The sequence below is a fragment of the Belonocnema kinseyi genome, chromosome 9 (assembly GCF_010883055.1).
Source record: "Belonocnema kinseyi isolate 2016_QV_RU_SX_M_011 chromosome 9, B_treatae_v1, whole genome shotgun sequence".
NCBI lineage: Eukaryota > Metazoa > Arthropoda > Insecta > Hymenoptera > Cynipidae > Belonocnema > Belonocnema kinseyi.
The window spans coordinates 121,540,026-121,565,311 of NC_046665.1; the positions used below are offsets into that span (position 1 = coordinate 121,540,026).

Genomic DNA, 25,286 nt, shown 5'->3' on the forward strand with positions numbered 1-25,286 from the left:
GATGGCGTTTCATATGCATGTATTAATCATACTATTTACCTTTTCTTGCTATTATAATTGAAAATAGTACTTAAAGCGACAAAAATTTCATTTGGAACACACATTTTTATTCATTTATTAAAGCACTAAACTCTAGCAGAAGAAAGGAAAATATTTGTTTACGTTTGTACATCATTTTGTCATTTTTGTGCAAAGTTGTTTGACTTAAAATTAGTTACGAAAGATTATTTGCAAAATTTTTTAATTGAAAAATACAGTTGTTGCAAAAATTTAGAAAATAATAAATGCGAAGCGTAAAACAAAATCTTCTAATGAGTAAATATATCCAAATTTCATGACCTGCAGATTTGATAATAGGTTGATAATATAGCATAAACTACAGAGCATTACTAATTAGAAAAGCTACAGAAACTTACGACTTGAACAAATTTTAATAGATATGGGCTTCCCATATGTTTATCCCCCCCCCCCCCACGCGCGCACACACATACACATAATTACGTATAACTAGTGCGATTCTAATTTATTCTATGTAAACAATTCAAGCCTCGGATAATATAATATTGGATTGACAAAAATTATCTTACTTGAACAAGAAATTTATGCCCAAAAATTTTTCGGGGAATATTCTGTTTTGTCTTGTAGTATATGTGTAATTAAACAAACTAGGTCGTATAAAAATTATAATACCAATATAATAATTATTAGATTGCCGTAAAAAATAATTTTAAAGAAATGCTCACGGCGTATTTTCCAAACACACCTCAAAGCCGAGGTTTAGGCCGGTCCATGGAAACCCGCAAGCTATTCTGTTGCAATATATTCTGATTATTTTGTAATAATACGCTTCTTTGTGGCGGGGGGGGGGGGGGGGGGAGATCTAGTAAATGAAGGTTCATTATTAGATTTATTATAAGTGTCTTCAAATCATCCCAGTGGGCACAAGATTTGGCGACGTCGTTGCGACATCGTTACGACAACTTTACGACAACTTTACGACATCATATGTCCATGTAGTTAAAGCGTCTTTACGATATAGTAAATATGTCGTATTATCTGACGATATCTTTACGATATCGTAAAGACACTTTAACGACATGGACATAGGATGTCGTAAAGTTGTCGTAAAGATGTCGTAACGATGTCGTAAAGACGTCGCCAAATTTTTTGCTCATTGGGCTCAGGTTTTCATGGAAATAACATTAAGAGAATGCTTGTAGCGGTGTTTTTAAGAACTGAGCATATTTTCCAAACACACCCCAACACTCAGCTTCAATTCCGTTAATGGGCATTCGCATGCTATTCTAATTGCAGTCTATTCTGATTATCTCGTGACGTTTATTAAATAATGGAAGAATAGCTTCATCCTTGACTATTCCAAGGATTTTCCAAGGATATATTCTCGAATATAGCAACATCTCGTACTGTATCTGCTCTAATAAACCCAGTGGGTACACGATTTGGCGACCTCTTTACGACATTGTTACGACATCTTTACGACAACTTCACGAGATCTTATTTCCATGTCGTTAAAGCGTCTTTACGATATCGTAAATATGTCGTATGATATGGCGATATTTTACGATATCGTAAAGACACTGTAACGACATGGACATAGGATGTCGCGAAATTGTCGTAAAAATGTCGTAACTGTATCGCAAAGACGTCGCCAAATTTTGTGCCCATTGGGAAAGCCACGAAGAGGGTCTTCGATGTAAGTACCTCTCGAGATTTCAACCTGAGTTGCACTTACCTCTCTTTCTTTATTATTTCGCCTGGACGCTGACGGACAGAACGTACTGGGCGGACCTTCCGGCACGTAAACCTGACCGGGCAATCTTTTTGGTGAAACTAATTCTACAATAAGAAATAAAAAAGAATTTCGTTCTAAATTTTAATACAGAAAAATATGAATTGGAGCCACTAAATAGTAAACTTTAATTTATTCTGCTGGCTACGAAAACATTTAAACATTTTGGTCTTACGGTCTTTAAGTTCAAAACAGTTGCGCAATTAATTTCCAACAATGATAGGATTAAAAACTTTAAGAATCTCGAAAAATCCAGTAAACTTATTACAAATTTTTTTAAAGAAAATAAAGGTTTAGTTTCTGCAAATGCAGATGCAAATAATATATCAGTACTACCTTTGTGGAAATTGTCAAGTGTTTTCATATTACAAGTTTGGCCCCAACTTGGAGAATTATTTTATGACTGCAGCAGACTTCATATCTTAACTCTAGTGAAAACCAACTCTGTTTCAGAGGTCTGGAAGGCAGCGCCATCAACTTAGCTGTGCATTTGTTTTCAGTGGCGCATGGACATAGAATGTCGTAAAGTTGTCGTAAAGATGTCGTAAAGACGTCACGAAATCTTGTGCCCACTGGGTTATTACTCGCTGTGACGAAGACATCTTTAATTTTTCATTTAAAGGCATAAATCTGTCTTCTTTTCTCTTCTTGTGGGAAAATTTGTTAATCACAAGGGTCGTACGTAATCGTCATTTCACTAACCTCGAGAAGTTGTATAAGCAGCGTCGCCAGGATAAACAATGACGACAGTGGAGAGTGACCATTTTTAGGTTAAAGAAACAAAACGATACCGTGCAATATTTTTGTAAAATACAATGTCGAACCGTCCTTTAAAGGCTTATTTGTAACCAAGTCCCTTTGATATTATTTCTCCAAAACATTTCGTCTCAAATTCGAGGTACAATCTACCTGGAATTTTGATATAATTAACTGTAGTCCCTGGCTTCAGAATGATTTTCTTCTTCTCATAATTGTATTGATGAAAAATTGAATTAACAATATACTTGGTAAAGTTAAGGGGAGGTTGGCCCTTGGCAACTAAAATTCGAAATTTGTTTTTCAAATAATGCATTGTTTATAGGAAATTAAATGACGGACCTTTTTTCATGTAGAAAAAGTGGTATTTATTATAGTTTTCGAGATAACGATGACAATGATGTTTTTTTCTGAAGTCGATTTGTGATTAATTTTGAGTCTCTCGCTCGTCGACAGATTTACAGTTTTTGAAATTATTCGATAAAATTCGGAGACAATACTTTCCAAAGTATCCTTAGAATGATGATATGAGTGAAAAGTACTCATAAATATTTATCAAAAAAATCATTGATTGTTTTCAAAGCCACGGCGAACTGAATTCTTCAAATTATTCGATCGCTTCGTTTATCTATCTGAGTTTAAGGAAATGGAAACTACCTGTGGAGAAGTTATTCAGAAAACTATAAGAAAGTTGTAGAAACTAGTTGGAATTTAACCCATTCAGGTCGAAGCACTCCAATTCTGTTATTCATTTTCAAGCCTTATTATTATAATTAATAAGTGGGAACTTTTGAACACAAACCCTGTTCCCTAATATTTTCGGGTATGATCTTTCAGAATCTGATCTTAAAATTAAAATATCTCATATAGAAAATTAATTAATTTGAATTTAGTGCTTTGTTTTTTAAAGTTTGATTTTCTCTTACATCTCTATAAATTTAAACAGATTAGAGATATTTTCTAATTGATTCTAATACCGGTCATCGTCTTCTTTCATGATCCGTCAGAGAATTTAAAGAAAGGTTTAAAATTAACAAAATGGCGGAGGTTTTTTGTATAAAATATAAAATCTGATTTTCTCGTAAAAACCACTCTTAAAGCTTTTCCAATTATTTTATTCGTACTCTGATAAGGAAGATATCTTTTGAGTTTAATGCTTGCTCTATAGCTTTTGTCTTCAGGAGAATTTTTTTTACTTACGATCGAATTTTCAATTTTTTTCCGAAACAATGGAAGACACAAAAAAACGTTTTAAAAAAGTTTGCAGTTCTAAAAAGGTCCTATCAAAATATCTCTAGGTTTTGCAATAACTTCAATTGTTTTCTAGAAAAATTAAAAAATTAAAATTTTAGGACAAAAATGATCCTGCCTTAAAAAATAATTTAGCCAGCATGATGCTGATGAAATGCTTTTATTCTATTAGCAAAAATTGTAAAAAAATATGCGAAAGAACAAAAAGAGCGGGATTTTAAGAAACAACTTATATATTTTTTTCTTTAAATGTTAAAAACATGAAAAAAATATTTTCTGTAAAATCCAACCTTTTTTATTCTTCCAAATAATTGTTAAAGTTTTTGCCTAATAAAAAAGGCATCTTCTCAGAATCATGCTGGCTAAACTGTTTTTTGAGGCCAGGAAAATTTTTTTTCTCTAATAATAAATTTAAAATTTTATTCTTGTAAACAATGAAAGATCTAGAGAAATAACAAGACATTTTTCTGAAAGCTTTTTCAGACTGCTCGTTTACGTATTTCCAAAAGATGTACAACTTTTATTTTTAATTATCAATTAAATATATTTTTTTATTTTTCATTAATTTTCATTCTCACCCACGCTGAAAAATGAACTATTTCAATTAATGTATATTATTGTAATTCATAACAAGCATTTATATCAAAACAGAAGTATTTTCAATGTTTTTTTTATAATAAAAGAAAGCGCGCATCCTATTAAAAACAATGTTATCCTTAAATATTTTATTGCATCTTGTATTGTTTTTCCATTAGTGTTGTTATTTTATTTTTAAAGTGATTTTTCACGACCAAAACAACAACTGCACACCCCTGAAAAGTATGAATAATAACTAATTTTTACATATTTTCGGGCGCATAACTTTTGTAAATTCTTTTTTTTTTATTCTGTGTTCTTTTTATAAAAATTTAATTTTTTATTTGTAATGTTATTTTCGACGATTAAAACAGAAGCCACGCATACTACCAAAAAAGATTCATAAAAAATGTGTAGCCTTCTTTGAGAGAAAAGGTATTTTGTCTGTTTATTCTTGCACACTTTGATCTCAAAATGGATTTTTTTATTTTCCATCACTCCTTTCATAAGCGAAACCAGAACCATTGTTTTAAAAGTGCTGGTTAGTGAACTCCATTTTTCTTTTTGATCCTTTAAGCCGTGTACGAAGAAGAAACATACTCTGATTAGTCTTTGAACATTTATCCGGGGACCAATTTAAATTTCCCGCTATTAATGCCCCTTCAGCCGTGGAATTCCATTGAGAGAATTAGTTCCGCAATTAGCCAGCGTACAGCGCTAGTGCCACCCTTTCTCGCAACTGCCTTGCCATACATTTTATGTCCAAGATATGACCTGGTGTTTTCTCCCGTCCTCTTGGACCAAGTCCCAAGAAAAAAATGGATTTTTTTTGGGAAGAGTGCTTTGTGGGATTGTAAAATATGTTCTAATTTCAATACTATCGGAGATTGGGAGACAGTCCTGGGTAAATATTTCACAATATCGATTGCTAAAAGTAACAGCCAGAAGGGTAGCTTGAAACGGAATGGACGCATTCCCACAACTAAATTTTTTCAAAATGTTTTCTAAAATAAAAGCCGCTATATTTGATTTCACAAAGCAGCAATTTCAATTTTAAGCTCAGATTCTGTAAGTAAATACCCGAAAATTATAGGAAACAGGATTTCATTTTAAAAAATTCGACTCCTTAACTATAATAATGAGGCTTAAGGCCATGTGACGAGAGGGTCACGTGACGAATCCTGGTCTTCGATTTTTCTTTCCCAACTTACGTCTAAACGAAATGAGGTATTATTCTGAAAGTTTGGGAAATGAAAGAGGAGGTAATAAAGTCCATGTCTCTGCATTGTTCCGGTGAAAATTTTGAGAAAAATTTTTTTTTGAAGAAAATACCAGTGGAAGTTTTCTTTCCCAACTTACGTTCACACATAATGAAATATTGTGTTAAAAATTTGGCACGATAAATGAAAGGCATGAAAGAATTTGTCTCTGGTCCTAAATATCTAGAATAGTAAAAAAAGTTTTTTTTTTAATTTCTATTTTGGAGAAATACCAACCGTGCTGTCGTCAAACCCTGCGAGCAATTTGAAATGGACACATGCCTGGACACATTCAACCTCAAGATTAGTGCAGCGGACTGTAAAACATCCGGTAAAAGTGCATCTCTGGGGTTGTTTCTCGAAACATGGGTTTGGGAGATTGCACCTATTCACCTACATAACAAGATGAGAATTGAAAGCAAACTGAATGTTAAATCAAAAAGCATGAAAGAGGGAGCTCTTCTTAATATTTTGACACCAAAATCATGTCGATACACCTTACCGACTGCGAGTAATGCATGTATCTTTCACTTAAACTCGAAAGTGTGCATACCTAGTTCTAATTTAGAATTTTCGGAAGATAAGAATAGAAAATTTTATTCACTTTAGGTTAAAACGATTTTGATTTTATGCAATTTTGAAAGCATTTTTTAATTTCCAGTCCGTTCACTCTGAATTTATAAATTATTGATTGAAAAAAGGCTTTCAAAGTTAGCAATTCAAATATTCTGGTATAGTTATGTTCAGTTATATTCAGTTTTTCAAAGTTTTATTTGAATTTTATTGTAAAGAATGTAAATAGTATTTTCAGAACAATTTGTTGTCGTTGTTCATGCCTACCTCTATTGTACTCTATATGCAGTTAATGTCCCTAAACTACTCTGTTTGATTTCTGAATTATATAGAATTATGTTGAACTATTTTAGGGTATTTTAAAAAATTCTAAGGAATTTTCAAAAGCTTTTAAAAGTTTCAAGAAACATCAAAATATTTTAAAGTATTTTCAATATTTTCGGGAATTTTAAATGAATATAAGGAACTTATAAATTATTTGTAATAATTTGAAGAAATTTAAAAGATGTCACTGAATTTTGTAAGGTTTCCAAAGATTTTAATGATTGTAAAGGATTTTTTAAATATCGCAAGGTATTTTAATAAATTTTCCAGAATTTCAGGCAATATCGCCAGATTGCTTAGAACTTCATAAGATTTAATAATATTTTAGTTTATTTAAAAGAATTTATTCAATCGACATGGAACCTTTCAATTTATCGGAATTTTTTAATTGACATAAATTCTCCTCAATTTACTCAGTTCTATTTTGCAGTGGATTCTTTCTTTAAGCTTTTATTGAATTGTTCATGGGAACTAATTGATAAAATGGTCAATATATTTCAAATATTTCAAGGTTTTTTTAATTTCTTGTCATTTTCAAGAGCTTAAAAAATGTCACGGGATTTAAAAATATACGATAGGGTTGCAAATATTTCAGGTTTTTTATTTTGAAGATTACAATCACATTTTTAATTTATTTCAATTATTTATTAGGATTTTAAAGGATTTTAAATATTTGAAGGAATTGTAACAAAATCCTGAACGTTTTCAAGGGCTTTAAAGACTTTCGAGGGATTTAAAAAATATCAAAACAATTGAAAATATTTTAGAAAATTTTTAAATGTTTACAGATTTTTTAAAGTCATTTCAATAGGATTTCCAAGAACTTTGAAAATTTTCAGAGATTTTAATATTTTAATGGATTTAAGACTAATTATTCACAAAAGTGGGGGATTTCGTACCGTTTCAAAGGTTTAAACAGATTCTCAAATATTTTGTACAATTTCATTAGGAATTCGCCCTGAATTCTTAATCCTGAATTATATTAAATTCCCTTAATTCTACGCAATGCAATGGATTTTTGAAAAGTTTTTTTTTTAATTAAGCTTCAAGTATGTCAAAATTATCGAAAATTCTTAGGCATTATGTCTAATTCTTTTGAATTATCTTTAACTTATCCAAACTCACTTCAAACTGAAATTAATGCATTTTTTCATACCTTAACATTTCCCTTAAATTCCTCTATAAATTCACTCAAATTTGACCGAAATCAATAGCATTTTTTTGGATTTTTTCATTATTTCCAAATCATTTGATATTTTTTGATGTCATTATTCACTTTTTTTGTTAAAAATTAGTCGGGGTTCAAAATTTAAAGAGATTTGAAATTATGTTTTAGAATTTACTCTGAATTCTTCTAAATATACTCAATTCTACTCTATTCAGTGAATTTTTTAAAAGTTTTGATTTAATTCATCCCGAAAGCTTTTAACCCCACCATGAATTCTTAGGCATTTTATTAAATTCTTTAAAATTCCCTTGAATCTTTCAAAGATCATTTTAAATTTTCTGAATTCAATTAAGTTTTTTCATATTTGAATCTGTTTAAAATGTTCTCATTTTAAAATTGTGCAATGCTAATAAATTTAAGTTTCTTTTTTCAAAGTTAGATTGAGAAGGACACATTCACTTTTAATTTAATTTTCGAATTTTTTATCGCAGCGCTTCTCCGGAATAGAGGAACAGTTCAAAGAAAAACTCATACACAACTAGTTTAATATGAAATTGGTTTCTTTTTAAATCTCATATTTCAATTCTAAAAAGTCTAACTAAAATCTTTTGGTTGAAAATTCAACTATTTTTCACAAATTTGTCTTTTTATTTTAAAACTTCATCTATTTGACTAAAAATTGCATCTTTCTTCGAAAAAATGCAACGGGTTCGTTTAAAATTCAAGAATATTGTTCTAAAGTTTTTTTCTCATTGTTAAAAATTCAACTATTTTGTTGAAAATTCGTATTTTTGGGTAGAAAAGGTAGCTATTCTCATAGAAAATTCCTTTCTCATTTCAAACTCATATTTTTATGCCGAAAAGTGAAAATAAAATCTTTTTTAGATAAAAATTTAACTATTTATATTATGATTTGTCTTTTTGATTTAAAAATTCATTTATTTTAGTAGAAATGATACCTTTCCTGGATAAAAAATCCAACTGTTTGTATAAAAGTTCAACCATTTTTTTCAAAAATTGCCCTCTTTCTTTAAAATTTCAACTCTTTCGTTGAAACATCTTACGCTTGGGTTAAAAATTGAAGTATAGTTTTCGTGGAAGATTTAATTCTTGTTGAAAATATATATTTTGTTCCTCAAATGTCGAAATTAGGTTTTTTCGGATGAAACTTGAATTCGTTTTTAATTTTAATTTTAATTTAATTGTGCGATTTAAAACAACAGAACGCGCAGGGCTCCCGACAACGGGCGGGACAACAATGCCGACCAATCTGGTGCTGGGAGAGCCAATGAAAATGGATTCAATGCGATGGATCGGCGGGATCTTGCGACCTTTGGATGGACGGAGCAGCTGAATCACGACTTGCTAGAGTGCTACGATGCGAGTGTGACCCCTGAACAGGATTACATGGCACGGCTTCATGCGCTGTGGTACGAGAAACACCCGGAGCTATCGCACCTTTTGTAGCAACGTCTGCGAAACCATGCTGAACTACTCCGAAAAAGGGGCTATGTAAGCGGAACGCCTACTCTACCACAGCTAGAACAAGCCGGCAACAAAGAAAAAGAGGCGACACTAAGATCAACCGCGGGCAGGCATCCAATAGAGGAAGATTGATGCTTTATGATCTGGAGAAACATCAACACCAAGGTTTCTCTCAAGCATAAAGATCTGGCTGAAATGGATGACGAGCTTCTTAGACATTTTCCTGGAGAATCCGACCTTTGGACTATCAAATATTGCGTGTATAATGCAGTAAGAGCTTTGGCCGATGTGAACCGTAAAACAAAACCAACGGTTGGTCATAAGACTAAAAGACGAATGCATCAACTTGCCATAAAGATAGGCTGGGCAAGACAGTACGCGTCCCGCATTCAGTGTGTGATTGACTAAATCACATCTGGCAGGAATTTCATCGCCAAGGTTCTAAAGTTCGCGTGCGAATCCCGGACTCGTTATCACACACCTAACAAGTCAAAGCTGCTGACCATCAGGCGGCATATTGTTGAGAGAATACAGATAATATCTGACGCACCGGGACCAGATGGACGACCATGAACCCACTCCTCTATTGCCTTACATTATTGCCAGTATCTCTAGCACTTCGCCATTCCGACGGGTACTTGTGCGGAAAACCTGTAGATCGAAAGTACAATGTCACGCATGTATTTTACATGGACGATCTTAAGGTCTATGCTAAAAACAAAGAGCAACTACATCTAGCTCTAGGGATTGTCGAACGATATACTAAGAAAATTGGAATGGAATTTGGGTTAGATAAATGCGCAAAAGTTTATTTGAAGCGAGGAAAATTTAATGGCATCCCTGAAGATCCTGAGCTCGTTGATAGAAACGCTATACGACACCTTTGCGCTGGAGAGACTTATACATACCTGGGCGTGCCACAGAGCCGCATTCAGGATGTGACATATATAAAGGATACTCTCCGAAACAGATACAAACGTCTCATCCGGCAGATTTGGCCTTCCGAACTGTCGACGAGGAACAAAGTATCTGCAACGAACAGTATCCGCAACTGTACATTTCACGCCATCAAGGTGGTCGCGGAATATTGAGTCTTAAATGTCTCCACAACAGGATTATTTTGGGTACAGCACATAGAGTTGCAAGTGGAAGAGACCCTCTTCAAAAAATGGTCAGGAATCACAAAGAAGTGGGCAAAGGAGCATTTCTGTACAAAGGAGCGGAGGAAGCTGCTGAAACACTCGAACTTAACTTCAGTTTTAGGGGTGAGCAAAATGCATCAAATCTTATCTATCTCGAGTACTCACTCCTGAAAGGCCGGATTAAGAAAGCACAAGAGAAAAACTTCCGTGAACAGCTCCTCGATAAGAGGATTCACGGTATCTTCCACAAAAATGTGAAGGATTAGTCAATGTCTTCTGAGCTAACGTTTGCTTTCCTTAAATCGCTGGTATTAAAGTCTGGTACGGAGGGTTTCATTTTTGCATGCCAAGACAGTGTCATTTCCACCTTAACATACCGTCGCCACATTTTGAGCCAAGACATTCTTGATGATAACTGCAGGGCGTGCCATGCACACCCCGAGCATTTAGCTCACATACTATCTAGTTGTCCAAGTCACGCGGGAACATCCTACATTTAAAGGCACAATGCGGCACTGAGAGTGCTTTATTACCATCTCTGTCACTCTTACGGCATTAACCTTAATATCGCTCCTCTAAATGCTACTAGGGAGATTGAGTCAATTGTCGAGAATGGGCAGTGCCGCATATACTGGAACTTTATATTCTCGACAATTGTTTCTGTTGCTTAGTCGAGGCCTGACATGGTTCTTCTTGACTTTGAGAAGCAAACCATGTTCGTTATCGAATTTTCGGCACCAGCTGACAAAAACATCATAACCAAGAATAATGAAAAGAAAGAGCGGTATCGAGACCTTATGAAGGAGTTGCAATGATTGTACCCGGAATATTCTGTTTAAATAATCGTCCTTATCACTTTCACTTTCTAATAGCCTAAAAAGCATCCTTGCGTGTCAACAATATGCTAAAACACTTGCGGGAAAAATGCAAAAGGCGGTACTCCTTGGGTCGCTCCGTGTTCTTAGGTTGTTCATTATGCCAAATACTGGGTAGTGGTTATGCGTAAACAAGTACAGTTCAAATAGTATGTGCGTATTTTGTAGTTTAGGGATTTGTCATGTTTATCCGAAAAAACCGCGCAGATTCCAGCGATCATGTGTCCACGTATACTTTTAGTTGATATTATTCCGACTTATTCCATGTGAACAATTAGAGCCTCGGCAGGGATTAGGTTCGATCGACAAATATCATTTTATTTAAAAAAGAGTCTACTGCCCGCACGTTTCTTGAAAGATTCTATTCGATGTCACACGCCAGAGGTCAATTTTAGAGTACCAGGGGAAATAAATTAAAACCTACTTCCAAATATATGTTTATAAATCTTAAAGATAGACTTTGAATGTAACATCTTTATCATTATTATTTTTTTTCCAATATGCACTGCATATTCCGGCTAATGTAAGTATCCTTGAAAATATTGTTGAGGTTACGTCAATACATAGACATCCGTCATGTGACATTTAGAAATACTTTTTTGGGTACTACTTAAACGTCAGATTAAAGAAAAAGTATCTCCCTACACATCCTTTAAGTTTAGAGTGCAAGCATCAGGAACTTTTTTCGCAAACAAAAAAACGGCTATCAAAACCTTGCGTATTTTTCTTAGTATCCATCGACGTAACAAGCAATAACTTTGATATTCCACAACAGAAGTGACCGAATAAAAAATACGAAATTTGGTTTAGAACGGCATAAAATGATTCGCAAACGGGTTTTTCAATCCATTTTATTTTAAAACTTTAGGAACTCTTTTTGTGTTGTTTTTCATCGACGTAAAATCCATGAAAGTGGCCTTTGTTTCATTTTGCAGCATCAGCTGACTAGGTGTCTTTTTCCCCTAAGGTTGGAAAATTAATTTTTTACCATAACGTGTTTCCCCGTGCAACTGGAATCATTCTTAATCCCTCGTCGTTTAGAGATCTTGGAGTCTTGAACTTTGCCCACTCAACCTGAACGTACGAGTTATATTCACGTCTCTTTGTTTATTTGTAAGTTCTTAATTTAGTCAAAACTAGAAACGATTATCATTAAATTATTATAAATGTTTTGTGGAAATTGTGTTTATTTTGTTAAATAAATAAAGAGTATAAACTTACTAAACCTTTCTTCGAAATGATGTTTGTTTATCCATTTTAACTTTTTTAAAACTATGTTTCTGTTTTTAATAGAAAACCATTTCCTAAAGTTTTAAAGCAAAATAGATTTAAAAATCATTTGGCTATAAATTATACAGAAATACACAAATAGAGCCTCCTCGATCACCATTCAAGAAAATATTGATCACCACGAACTAATAATTCCTGAACTTAAAGCCCTTGAAGCTACTGCCATGCAAATAAAAATGCACGGAAATCCATATCCTATAGTCTCGCTCTATCAGACAACCACTGGCGAATTTCTAAAAAATGACTACAGAAGAACATTCTAACTTTCACCATCGATAATTGATGCAGGTGGCCTAAATGCTAAAAATTAGCCTCGAATAGCAGAACAGCTGAGAAAGTTGCAAACTATTATTCAAATTTATATCTCATAAAAATCTCACAATCTCAGCACCAAACGCGCACACATTTTCCCCTCACAGCACCAAATATAAATCTGACCTTATTGACTTGCAATTTCCAAAAATAACTTCTACGATAATTACTTTGCCACTATTGACAAATTAGACTCAGATCATCGTCCAGTCCTTCTAAGCCTTTTCACTGATTGTGAAAAGGCCCCTGTCGCGCCTCAATATAATTTTGAAAAAGCAAATTAGCAAGCATTAAACTTGACCCTAGAAACACATTTTAACTTTGAACCTTTAATAACAAACCCTTGCCACAATGACGAGGCCCTAAACAATCTCACCTCCAACATAAAAACTGCCATTCACAGTTCAGTTCCACAGACTACCATTAACAAATACGATCCACTTCTCCGCCTTAAAATTGAAGACCTTATCCACACTCGCAATAACCTCTGCCGAACTCATCAAAAAACTAATAGCTGTATCCTCAAAAACATTATTAATCACCGATAATATTTGAAAAATAACCCATAAGGAACTAACACAACAAATTAAAACTGTCAAAAATTACAAAGCTCGCGGTCCAGATTCAGTTTGACACTTAGTCCTCCAAAAACTTCCGATTTCGTGTCTCATCCTCCTCGCTAATATCTTCAATGCCTGTGTTCAACTAAGCTTCTTATCTAGCTTATGCAAAATAGTTCACATCTTAGTTTTTCAGCAAAAAGGGCAAGGATCCAAATCATTTTACCAGCTACATGCCCATTAGTCTTCTTAATACAATGAGCAAAATCTTTGAAAAAATAATACTCACTAGCATAAACTTTCACCTCAAAGAAAACAGCATCCTTAAACCGCAACAATACGGTTTTAGAAAACGTCACTCTACGCAGTACATGATACTCAAACTTTTGAAAGTGTTTGGCATGTCAAACTGCTCAGACAACTAATAAATTACAATTTCCCCAGAGGGCTCAAACACTTAATAAGCTCGAATCTTTCTAAAATAAAATTCTCAGTCAAAATAGGCCAGACACTTTCAAAAGAGAAACCCATCCGAGCGGGTGCGCCCAAAGGCAGCATGTTAGGTCCGGTATCCTTTATTATCTATGTGAACAACACTGGGGTATCCGAAGTTACAATTGGATTATATGCATACGATACCGCACTATCCACTTCCTCTTGGTCAGTCCCAAAAGTCTTGAAAATACTTAACAAAGCTCTTTAAATTATTAAGGGATTGGCTAAGCTTTGGAAAATAAAAGTTAATGTAACAAAGTCAGAATCACTTTTTTCTCAATCAGAAAGCCTGTCAAAAAAGGATCAACCAAAAATGTTTAATGAACCAATAGAATGGAAAAATTCCGTACAATACCTTGGAAGTAAATTTCATAAACGTCTTAGTTGAAAGCAGCATATCCGTGAAACTAAAGGGAAAGCTCTCGGGGTTATCTCGCGCTTAAGCCCTATTATCAATAGACAATCGAGCCTAAAACCTGAATATGGAATCCTAGTTTAAAAAATGTTTATTCGACTAATTATAACCTACGCCTGTATAATTTAGGTTGGTGCATCTAAAAGTAACATCAATCACATCCAGATTATATTTTAGAGTATATCAAAGAAACCGCCACTAAGTTCTATAAATCAGCATCATTATCACCTTTTGAACATATCTATCCTCTTTCGCGAAATATGATTTTGATCCGCTTCGCAAGCGCGCGATGTAAAAAGACTTCCTAATGAAATAAGTCTAACAACGACTTTTATTTTTCGACCCCTCTACCCCTTCCCACTCTTTTTCATTAATTTTCTTTCACAAAATAAATTATCAGATTTTTTTAGTTTTTTCCAGCTTGCAGGCGTTTCCCCACATATAATAAACATCACTCTTAATTTAAGTCATGTCAAATTTCTCTCAGATTGTGTAACAATGCCCCAACGAGTATCGCACAACAATTTCTTCCAGCCCGATTATTCTTCGGGGGACGGTTGAGGCCCCCTCATCCCCATCTCTTTTTTTGGGGAGCGTCACTTGTTTGGTTGCTGGTAACCAGCAGCCTTACAAAAACCCGGCAGCTGGAAATCAGCCCTGGGTTTACGAAGCAGATTCGCCGCAGTTCTCTAAAGTAGAAAACATCACTGTAGATAAAAATAAAAATAGTAAGATAAAAATAAATAAATGGATTTTCTTTCTTTTCAAAATAAAAGTTTTTCGCTTAAGTTTCTTTCTTCCTGTACTGTCCTCCGCTAACGAGCTAGCTGGCACACCAGTCTGCCCGTTTCCCCTAAAACAACCGCTTAGCTCCTACATCATTCCACCTTCCTCACCATCTTTCCACTCGCAATTTCTTTTTATCTTATGTGATAGACACATCAGTAACTCCTTCGACCTTCGTCAGTATCTCTCCTCTTACTCACTCTCTGTCGCAAGTTACCTTTGAATATTTCTGTCGTTCACTCCAAGAGAAGGTTCAATCTAACTCTCTCCGAGTAAACAGAAATGAATTGCTTCCGAAGATTATTCTCCTTCCTGCTAACACCCAGTAAGTAAGGAGCGTATCAAGGCAAATGTATTTTTTGTACATCCTTTATTTTTATTTGTACCCTGTTGGTTGCCAACACAGGGGGAAATCAAAATTTGGCGTCATTCTACCGAAATTTAAATGTTTCTTTTTGTACACGTGTGTACGTCGATTGTACTGTGTGTACATGTAGTATTTTTGTTTGTACCTTCATGGTTGCCCAGATAGGGGAAACTCAACATTTCGCGTCATTTCTACGAGATTTGAATTTTGAATATTTCCAAAGATTCTCCTGGGTAAATTTACTCAAAATTCTCCCTAGCTTAATCAGAAAATTTTCAACCAGAAACTTCTGATACTTTAGCCAGAACTGATAGTAAGTGTATATTGAATATTCTATTCTGCTTATTTCAACCCGAGTTAGTTTTTTGAGTCAAGCAGAGATTGTAACTAGATAATTTTCATAGCTTATTTATTAGTAATTATTACCTAAATAAATTGACAATATGAGATTCTTCATATTAAATTTTATTCAACAGAAAAATAACTGGTTAATTTTGCAAATATTTTGGAGCATTACAATAATTAAGGACAATGCTCAACTTGCACATTAATTTCTCTACAAATTCTGGAAGGCGTTATTTCTGAAATACTAATTATAAACAAATATTTATTCATATTTGAATTTTTCAAATTGGAACAAAAGGTCTAAGCAGGATGTATAATTTGAATATATTTTTTATTTAATAATCAATTATTTGAAAACAAAGTTTTTCAAAGTTGGTACAACGAGAACTTTAGCATGAGAAAACTAAATTTGTGGATCTCTCTATATGAGTCTGCAGCCAAATTTTTATTGGACTTTTGGTCAAGGGAAAGAAAAATTGCCGAAAGCTCTCCCAAACGTCGCTAGTTACATAAATTTTATATAAGAGGAAAGTTTTTTCTCCAGAAGTTCATTCGATCAGTAAAGCAATCTTGCTGTATACTTACAGATGGATCATTATTCTTAGAGATATTTCCTATCTGAAGAAATTTTTTAGTTTTTGCAAAAGGCTGCCACATATTAGGATCAGGCAATTGGCCGGAAGTTGGTTTCCTGAAAAACAAATAGCACACAGTAAACACTTAATGAGTCTTTATATAAAAAAAGTAGGTATAAATATTTGAATATAATAACAAATTGGCATAGTGATTGTAATATTCACCCATTTATTGCAAAAGATGTCCACAAATCTATCATTAAACAAATGACAGTGTCATCTTGTTTAGTCAAGGACTTTGGCGGTTCTTCAGGGAAAATGTATAAAACATCATCGGCATGAGGAACGCCGAAAGTTTTGTTTTTCCTTTTTTTCTGGCCACGAAAATCAAATAAATAGTAATATACAGGATTTGTTGACATTTTGGTTAACTTGTCAAGCACGGCAATTTGCGGATATAAGAAGCCACTGTCTCCTATAAATTTGGTCAGATCGTCCCTCAGCTGTGTTGAGAATTAAAAAAAAATGGTTACAAACAAATTTAATCAAGTTTGTTTCATTATGTCGTCGATTTTTTTCAATACTGAAACTGAATCTATTTCAAATCAAGCAGGTAGATATACTTCTAACAATTTAATCGATCAGCGACATAATATGTTGTTTTCCCATAAAAAATTAGGCGACAGATATTTTAAAAAAATCTCTGCAAAGTTGTGGATACTCAAATTATTAAATTTATGTTTTAAAAATACTATAAATCCATTATGTAAAATCTATGACACTTCATCATTTCATTTTATGTCAATTATTTGTTTAATTTTCACTTTTATAAGGAGGATACTCTGTGAGTTTAATACGAGCCAAACCGTTCTTGTGGTCGCAAGAATTTTATTTGAAAAATTAAATTTTCGCATTTTTAAACAAATAGCAGATAAATAGCAGATTTGACATAATGTAAAGAAAAAAAATTCTCTTGATTGAATCAAGTTCCACCAAAAATTTGTCTTACTGGTTCATGATATCTTGCGTTGTTTGGTAGCAAAATTCACAAATTAAATTTTTCGAAAAACAAATTTCGTGGCTTTAGAAAGACTGGATTGGGCCACATACAACACACAGGATACTTTTTTTATAAATTAACTGTTGCTTTTTGTGCTTCGTGCTCCATAATTGATTGTTAATTCTCTTTTGTTAAAGCTCCTTCGGCTTTGAAGAACACATCCTTAGCACGTATATATTGTTCTTCTTACTCGATTTTGTCTAAGATGTGAACGTTTGTACGCTATGTTTAACTTAGGTGAAAAATGTTATTAATTGAAATGTAATTGTAACTCTTTTCATTTTTCCAAAATTTGAATTTTTTCCTTTTAGAATATATTCTTATAACAAACGTGTATTACAAGTTTGTAGATATTTTTTAAATGCGTAATTTATTTTCATTTACGCGTTTTCCTACCTTGCAGCATTTTTTCAAAGATTAGATTTTTTCATTAACAATCTTCTTTTTCAAGATTAAAACAAAAAATACACAATCTATCAAAACATGATTCGTAAAAAAGTTGTAGATATTTTTTGTTTTAACAAATATTTTTCCTTTATTTTTATCATAGCTTGATCGTTTTACTAAAATTTTAATTTTTATATTTTTGAAGCTCTTTTTTATGGATAAAAGAAAAGGCTATCATGATAATCTTGTAGGACCTTAAAAAATATACGGTTTCATTTTCTTGGCTTTTTTGAAATCGTGCGTTATTTAGCTTAATTCTTTTTAATATTGTACGTGCTATAACTTTCGTAATTTTTTTGTATCGAAAAAAGTAATTAGAAGAAAATACTGGTATTTTCAAGTACTATAAATAACCGCACATGGATTTTTTTAATCTTAAGAAAAAATGGTCTCAAAAACAATCTAAATGCACTCAATCTAATAAATTAATGTTTAAAAATTTTTTAAATTTACGCTTTTTTGTTTTTAAAATTTTTTTTAAATTTTCCAACAAATTTGATAATTAAAAATATTTGATTTAAGGCTAGATTTCAGTCACTGACTGAAATTGGTACAAAAACACCTGATTCAAATTTAGATAGAAAGAAGCATTTTTTTCAAATCGGGAAAATATTTGTCATGTAATTATCACAAGAAAGAAGGAATTAACAAGTCAGTGTATAATTTAAAATTTTACTTTAAAAAATTGAGGTACCTTTTCTGGATGCGAAGAATCGATTTTTCCATTAAAATAATAATCTTTAACTATTTTTCTGAACTTCGCTATGTCATGAGGTATTGGATAACGATCAGCAGTTAAATGAATGATATTTTCAATAACCTGACTCGTTACTTTTGATGCTGGGTCTGTATAAAATGCTGTTTTAAATAGAAAAGCATTTTTATAAAAATAAAAATCTTATTAGTTGCTTAAAAGCAGAATGAAATGCGGTAAATATAAGTGTAAGGATGCTCAAATGAAAAAAAGTTCCTCTGTGTTTGATCCAGAAAATGTCTACATATTAAAAAAAAAAAAAATGTAATTTTATTAAGTAAAAATTGCTTGAAAGTACCTGAATACAAAGAAGTTATCAAAACATCCTTATAGTAAAAAAAAACAACAGGAATTATTTATAACTATATCGGACAAATTTTTGTTTCAAATTTTTCCCAGCGTTTTGAAAACTCATATTTTTACATTTATAACTTTGCAAAACATGGTTATCCTAATAAATACCACAGATAAAAGTCCATGAGTAATTTATATAACGGTTTCATATATTTTCCTCTCATTCTAAAACTATTTCTTATAATTTACATTCTGCCAAAAAATTTGCCTCAAAATCTACTAAATTTTTTCTACAATTTTATAAATCTTTTTAAATATTTTGAGACATTTTTGGGATGACTGAAAAATCCCGAATAATAAAATTCCGGACGCTGTAAATTTCCCGAAATTATAAAATGCCGAAATCTGAAAACCTCAAATTTAAAAACCACAGAATAATAAAATTCCGGACAGTCTACAATATTATCAAATTTAAAAATTTCCTAATAATAAAATTCCAGTCCGAATGCTGTAAAATTATAAAATATACAAACTAAAAAATTGCCGAATTGCAGAAATAGAGAAAATAGTTCTGTAATGAATATAATTTATTAAAAATACAATAATCAAATATTTTTATCATAGAAACTTTGTTTAATCTTCAATTTTTTTTAATTATTGTTTTAATTAAAAATAACTATAATTGTTTAAAAAAGTTATAGAAAATTAAATTTAAAAACACGTAAGCTTTGAATGAAAGAAACATTGCAGAGTTCAATTCAGACTGATTTAGAGGGAATTCCTTTTTTTAATAATAATTTTATTTTTGAGGAAGTTTTTTTGTAATGAAAAAAGCGATTTAAAAATCCCGAAAAATTAAATTCCCGACACTGTAAAATTCGTGAATTTCAAAATAACGAAATAATAGAATTCCCGACATAATAAGAGTGCTGAAATATAAAACTCGAATACTTTTATCAAATAATTTTGTAAGTTGCAAAGATTAGAGAAATTATTGTTTGAATTAAAAATAACAATCATTTAAAAAATATATATATTTCTGGAAGAAAAATTTTCTTTGAAAATGTGCATAGTATTAAAAAAAATACAAAAAACTTCTAGAAAATCGCATTTTCAATTTTTTTTAAATTAACTAATTAAATAAATTTCGATATAAATCGGTGCTGAATTGAATCCTGCAAAGTTTGATTGAAAAATGTTATTATGTAGGTTTGAAGAAAATGTATGCAGAATATTTTTTCCTTTTAAACCGCGCGTGTTTTTAAATTTATTTTTTAATACAATTTTTATGAAATTGTATCGATTTTATTTTAAATTATTTCAAATATTTTCAAATTATTTTTGAAATTTTTCAGAATTTTTAAGTATTCTTTAAACTCTTTAAATCTTTTGAAATGTTCTGAAATATTTTTAAACATATCTTTGCGTTATGTACTTTTTTTAAATAAAAAAGAATTTTAATTCTCCCCAGAAATCTTGAAATTTTTTTTTTAATATTTCAAAATTCTTGAGAAGCTCCAAATTTTGTTCTTTTATTTGAAACATTCAAAGAACTTCCAGCTTATTCGATTTTTTTCTAAAATAATGATTGTTTAATTGTTCTTTAAAAGTAAAAATGCAATACTTTTACCTTCGAAATAAAAATAAAATGATATAAAAATTATAATGGTCACGTTCAAAGTTTTAATTAATCACATTGAATTTGGAACAATTCATTTTCGAATTATTTACGATTGAAAATTGTTCTTTTTTTAATTTCCAAATTAAATAGGCTTCCGAATTAAATTAGTTCAAATTGTAATATCTTGTAAAATCTTGTGTTGTAAAATCAATCATTGTTCAATTTTTAATACTCGAACTGCAGTTCAATTTTGAAAATTTACTTTCATTTCCCGTAATTTTCCGGTCGCGAGTCTAGCGCAATATTTAGAACAACTTTTATTTTTGTGAAATATTACTTTTTCGGTTCTAACTTGCGGAGCAATCATTTTATTCCTTGACAGATTTTCTACAAACTAAAATCTGTCTTCTCCCAAACTAAAATTGTCCCTTAATTAATATTATTTATTTATTTAAAATACGATGATTAAATTTCGTTATCAAATAAATTTTTGTTTGATATATAAAGTGTTCAAAAATTATTGTTTAAATTTAAAATTAAAATAACTATACAAAAATTGTATAGACAAATTAATTTAAAAAACATGTGTGCCTTGAACGAACAAAAAATTTATCTCTAAATTTTCTTCGAATCTAATAACATTTTCCAAACAAACGTTGCAGGATTCAAATCAGCACTAATTTATCTTAAACCTTCCTTTTAATTTTTTCAATTAACAATTCGATTTTTCAGTAGAGTTTTTATAATCTGAAAAAATACTTTTTACATTTTCAACCAAAATATCTTATTCAAAAATACATTTTGTTTTAATTATTGTTATTTTATATTTTAAAAATAATGTTTAAAAAGCTTAAAACATCTTAAAAGTTGTTTCTTCGGTATAAATATTTGATTATTATAATAAAAAAATATATCTTTATAAAAGAAATTTATTTTCAGCACTTGTTTATCTCAAAATTTCTGTCTATTTTTTTTTTTAATTTGAAATTTGATTTTTCGAGAAAATTTTTTTTTCGTAATTTCAAAAAAGACTATGTCCAGAAAACCTGGCTCAAGCTTTAGATCTGAAAAAAATTGAGTGTTACATGTCAAACCTTTCAAACCTCAAAAAAATTTTCTACTGTTTTACCGCCATATTTTATGAAGAATGAGAACACCAGAATTCGACTTCGTAGTACAGTGAGGGCAGCACCTCGATAGGGCAGAAACGATGATGTCCTGTATATATAGTTCCCCCACTCTGACACCCCGTACCAAATCTACGTTCACAATATCTTTGGTCCAGTGCCTACTCTTTCTAGTTAACATTTTCGGCACCAGATGGCGAAATGCTCGATCACCATTCCTAATATTATAGGTTAGTCTAGATCAAAGCTGCCAGATCGTGGATGAAATTTACCCCCACCATACCTACCGTTTGAGAGCGGCAAAACAGAAGGTGTATGATTACCACTTCAAGTTCGTGTATAAGTCGAAAATGTATGACTCGAACTTCGGTTTTTCCGGGTTTCTGTTGCACGATGATTGCCGATATGAACCCAGTGGTCACAAGATTTGGCGACGTCTTTACGACATTGTTACGAGATAATTACGACAACTTCACGACATCCTATGTCCATGTCGTGAAAGCGTCTTTACGATATCGTAAATAAATATCTGACGTAAATAAAGATCTGACGATATCTTTACGATATGGTGAAGACACTGTAACGACATGGACATAGGATGTCGCGAAGTTGTCGTAAAGATGTCATAACGATAACGTAAAGACGTGGCCAAATTTTGTGCCCATTGGGAAAGCTTTGGGAAACTTTGTGATCTTCTATTTATATCTCGATCCCCATTTGAAAGAAACTGAAGAGATTGGCGATTTTGATGTTTTTCGTGATTCCTAATTTCATGTATGCGTTGATTCTAAGGTTACCTTTTTTAGGTATGTATAACCCAAAGGGCACAAAGTTTGGCGACGTCTTTACGACATCGTTACGACATATTTACGACAACTTTACGACATCCTATGTTAACGTCGTTAAGGTGCCTTTACGATATCGTAAATAAGTCGTATGACCTGACGATGTCTTTACGATATCGCAAAGATACCAAAACGACATGGACATAGGATGTCGTAAAGATGTCTCGAAGCTGTCGTAACGATGTCGTAAAGACGGCGCTAAATTATATGAATATTATTACTATTGTATATAATATTAATGTTAATATTATAATTATAAAATATTATATTACTATTAATGAATAGTGGACTAACTTTTAATAGAAATAGTTAAACTTTCAACTAAAACAATTCGTTTTCTGCAAAAAAAATAAACTTGAAATAAAATACATAAAAGAACCAAAACATTTTTAAAAAATTGTTTTCAACATAATAGTCAAATTTTTTAACAAGAAGTTAAATTTTCATCCAGAAAGCTAAATTGTATACTAAAAAGGTATTTTTAATCAAATACATGAACTTTGCACAAAAGAAATTTATTTCTTTATCAAGACGAATCTTCTATACAAAAAATAAATGTTTAATCATAGTTAAATTTTCGACAAAAAAGATTAATTTTCTACCAAGAAAGACGAGCATTCAATAAAATACAAAAAATTTTCTCTAAAAATATCACTTTTCAATGAAACATAGAATAGTTAAATTTTTAGTTAAAAAAATTAATTTTTAACCAAGAGCAAAAAGAATGTTCTGCAAAATAGTTAAATTTCCAGAAATCGAATTTTTCCAAATAAAGTGATGAATCATCAACCAAAATAAAAAAAATTTAAGAAAGTAGTTCTACTTTCAAACAGAAAATATGAAAAAAAAATTAAAATTCTTTGAAATCGCTTTAAATTATTGAAACTAATTGAAAATTCCTTGAAATGTTTTAAAATATCATAAAAAATTTTAAATGCTTAAAAATCTCATGAAATTTTTTAGGGCACTTCACAATTCCTTGAAATCTATTAGAATATCCTAAGATACATCAAATCCTTTAAAATCTCATATTAAATTGCTGTAAAAATTTGAAAATTCGTTGGAACCTTTTAAAATACCTTCAAATATTTCTAACCCTTCAAAATCTTTTGAAAGACCTTGACATTTTAAAAATACCCTGAAATATTTTAAATCCTTGAAAATCTCATATTGCAATTCTACAATCAATTGAAAATTCTATGGAATCTTTTAAAATTCTCTCCAATTTTTCGAAATCTTTGGAACAACCTAGAACTCTTTTTAAGATTTCTAAAGTACTTTGGAATTTTTAAAAATAACCTTTGTAAAATTTTGTTAAGTCTTTCAAATTCCTTTAACTCATAAAAAAGTTGAAAATTCCTTGAAATCTTGTAAGACATCCTCAAATATTTAAAATCCTTAAAAATCTTTTGAAATCTCTTGAAATTTTTTAAAGCTCTTGAAAATTCCTTGAAAATTTAAAAATCCGCTAAAATATTTCAATCCGTTTAAAATCCCATACTAAATTATTAAAATCATTGGAAAATTACTTGAAATCTATTGAAATATCGTAAAATATGTCAAATCTTATGAAATATCATATTAAATTACTGTAATCAATTAAAAATTCCTCGGAAACCTTCAAAATTCTCTCAAATTTTACAAATTCTTCAAAATCTTTTGAAATACCTAGAACTTTTTTAAAGATTTCTATAGTACTTTCGAATTTTTAAAAATAACCCTTCTAAAATTTAATTGTATTAAATTCCTTCAAATAGTAAAAATTAGTTAAAATGTCCTTGACATCTTTTAAGAAATCCTCACATATTTAAATCCTCAAAAATCTCTTGAAATGTCTTGAAATTTTTAAAAGTTTCAGATTGAAATTTAGAAAACTTTGGGCTTTACAGAATTCTTATTATACAATGTCATCAATTTAATATTTCTGAATTTCCTACTTAGTTCAGCGATAACGAAATTCGCAGGATCAAAAATCTCAAGGGAAAAATTAAAGTTGGCCTTTTTCGTAAAATACATTTTTAAGTACTTCTAACTAGAAAGAAAATTTTTCTCCACTTTTTTCATCAATTTTTGAAATAATTAAATATTATTTATTTCGTTCCTCATTTCAATAATTTTGTATCTGGTTTCCATGCGATTTGGAAAATATTTTAAAAAATTTCATTATAGGATCTAAATCTATATTTTGTTGTGAGCAAATTTTAACAAATATTTTGTTTATTTATTATGGTTTCATTAGCATTTTAGTCCTGAAACTCATTATACAGTTTCACTTAACACTCAGCTTTTAATTGTTTCATTGTTTTGTTTTTGCATTTTTTTCATGTTTATAAGCTCATAATTTGTAAATGTTGTAAATATTTTGTTCTGATCGTGGACATTATAATCCTTAGAAATTTTCAACTAAACAAATATTATAAAATTTAAGTATTTATTATTTGTATTGAAAGCCGGAGTATATTATTTTCCAATTCAAAATATGGAACTGAAAAATGTATTTTACAAAATTGACAAACTTAAATTTTTCCCTTGAGATTTTTTAGATTAATGTTAATATGAAAGAGATCCTGCGAATTTCGTTCTCGCTGAACTAAGTAGGAAAATTCAGAAATTTTAAATTTATGACATTTTATAATTAGAATTTTGTAAAGCCCAAATTTTTCTAAATTTTAATCTAAAACTTTAAAAATTTTCCAGAAATTCAAAAGATTTTTATGGATTTTAAATATTTGAGGATGTTTTAAAAGATGTGGAGGAATTTTCAATTAATTTCA

At 31.0% G+C, this 25,286-nt stretch overlaps 1 protein-coding gene across 1 annotated transcript in view; it reads right to left on the reverse strand.

Moving 5' to 3' along the window:
- The window catches only part of LOC117180725 (esterase FE4-like), a 38,263-nt gene that overhangs the window by 2,431 nt on the left and 10,546 nt on the right, over positions 1–25,286 (reverse strand). The window contains exon 4 of the mRNA XM_033373212.1: positions 1,754–1,857. Coding sequence (XP_033229103.1) covers positions 1,754–1,857 — 104 coding nt within the window. The remainder of the gene's footprint in view (positions 1–1,753; positions 1,858–25,286) is intronic.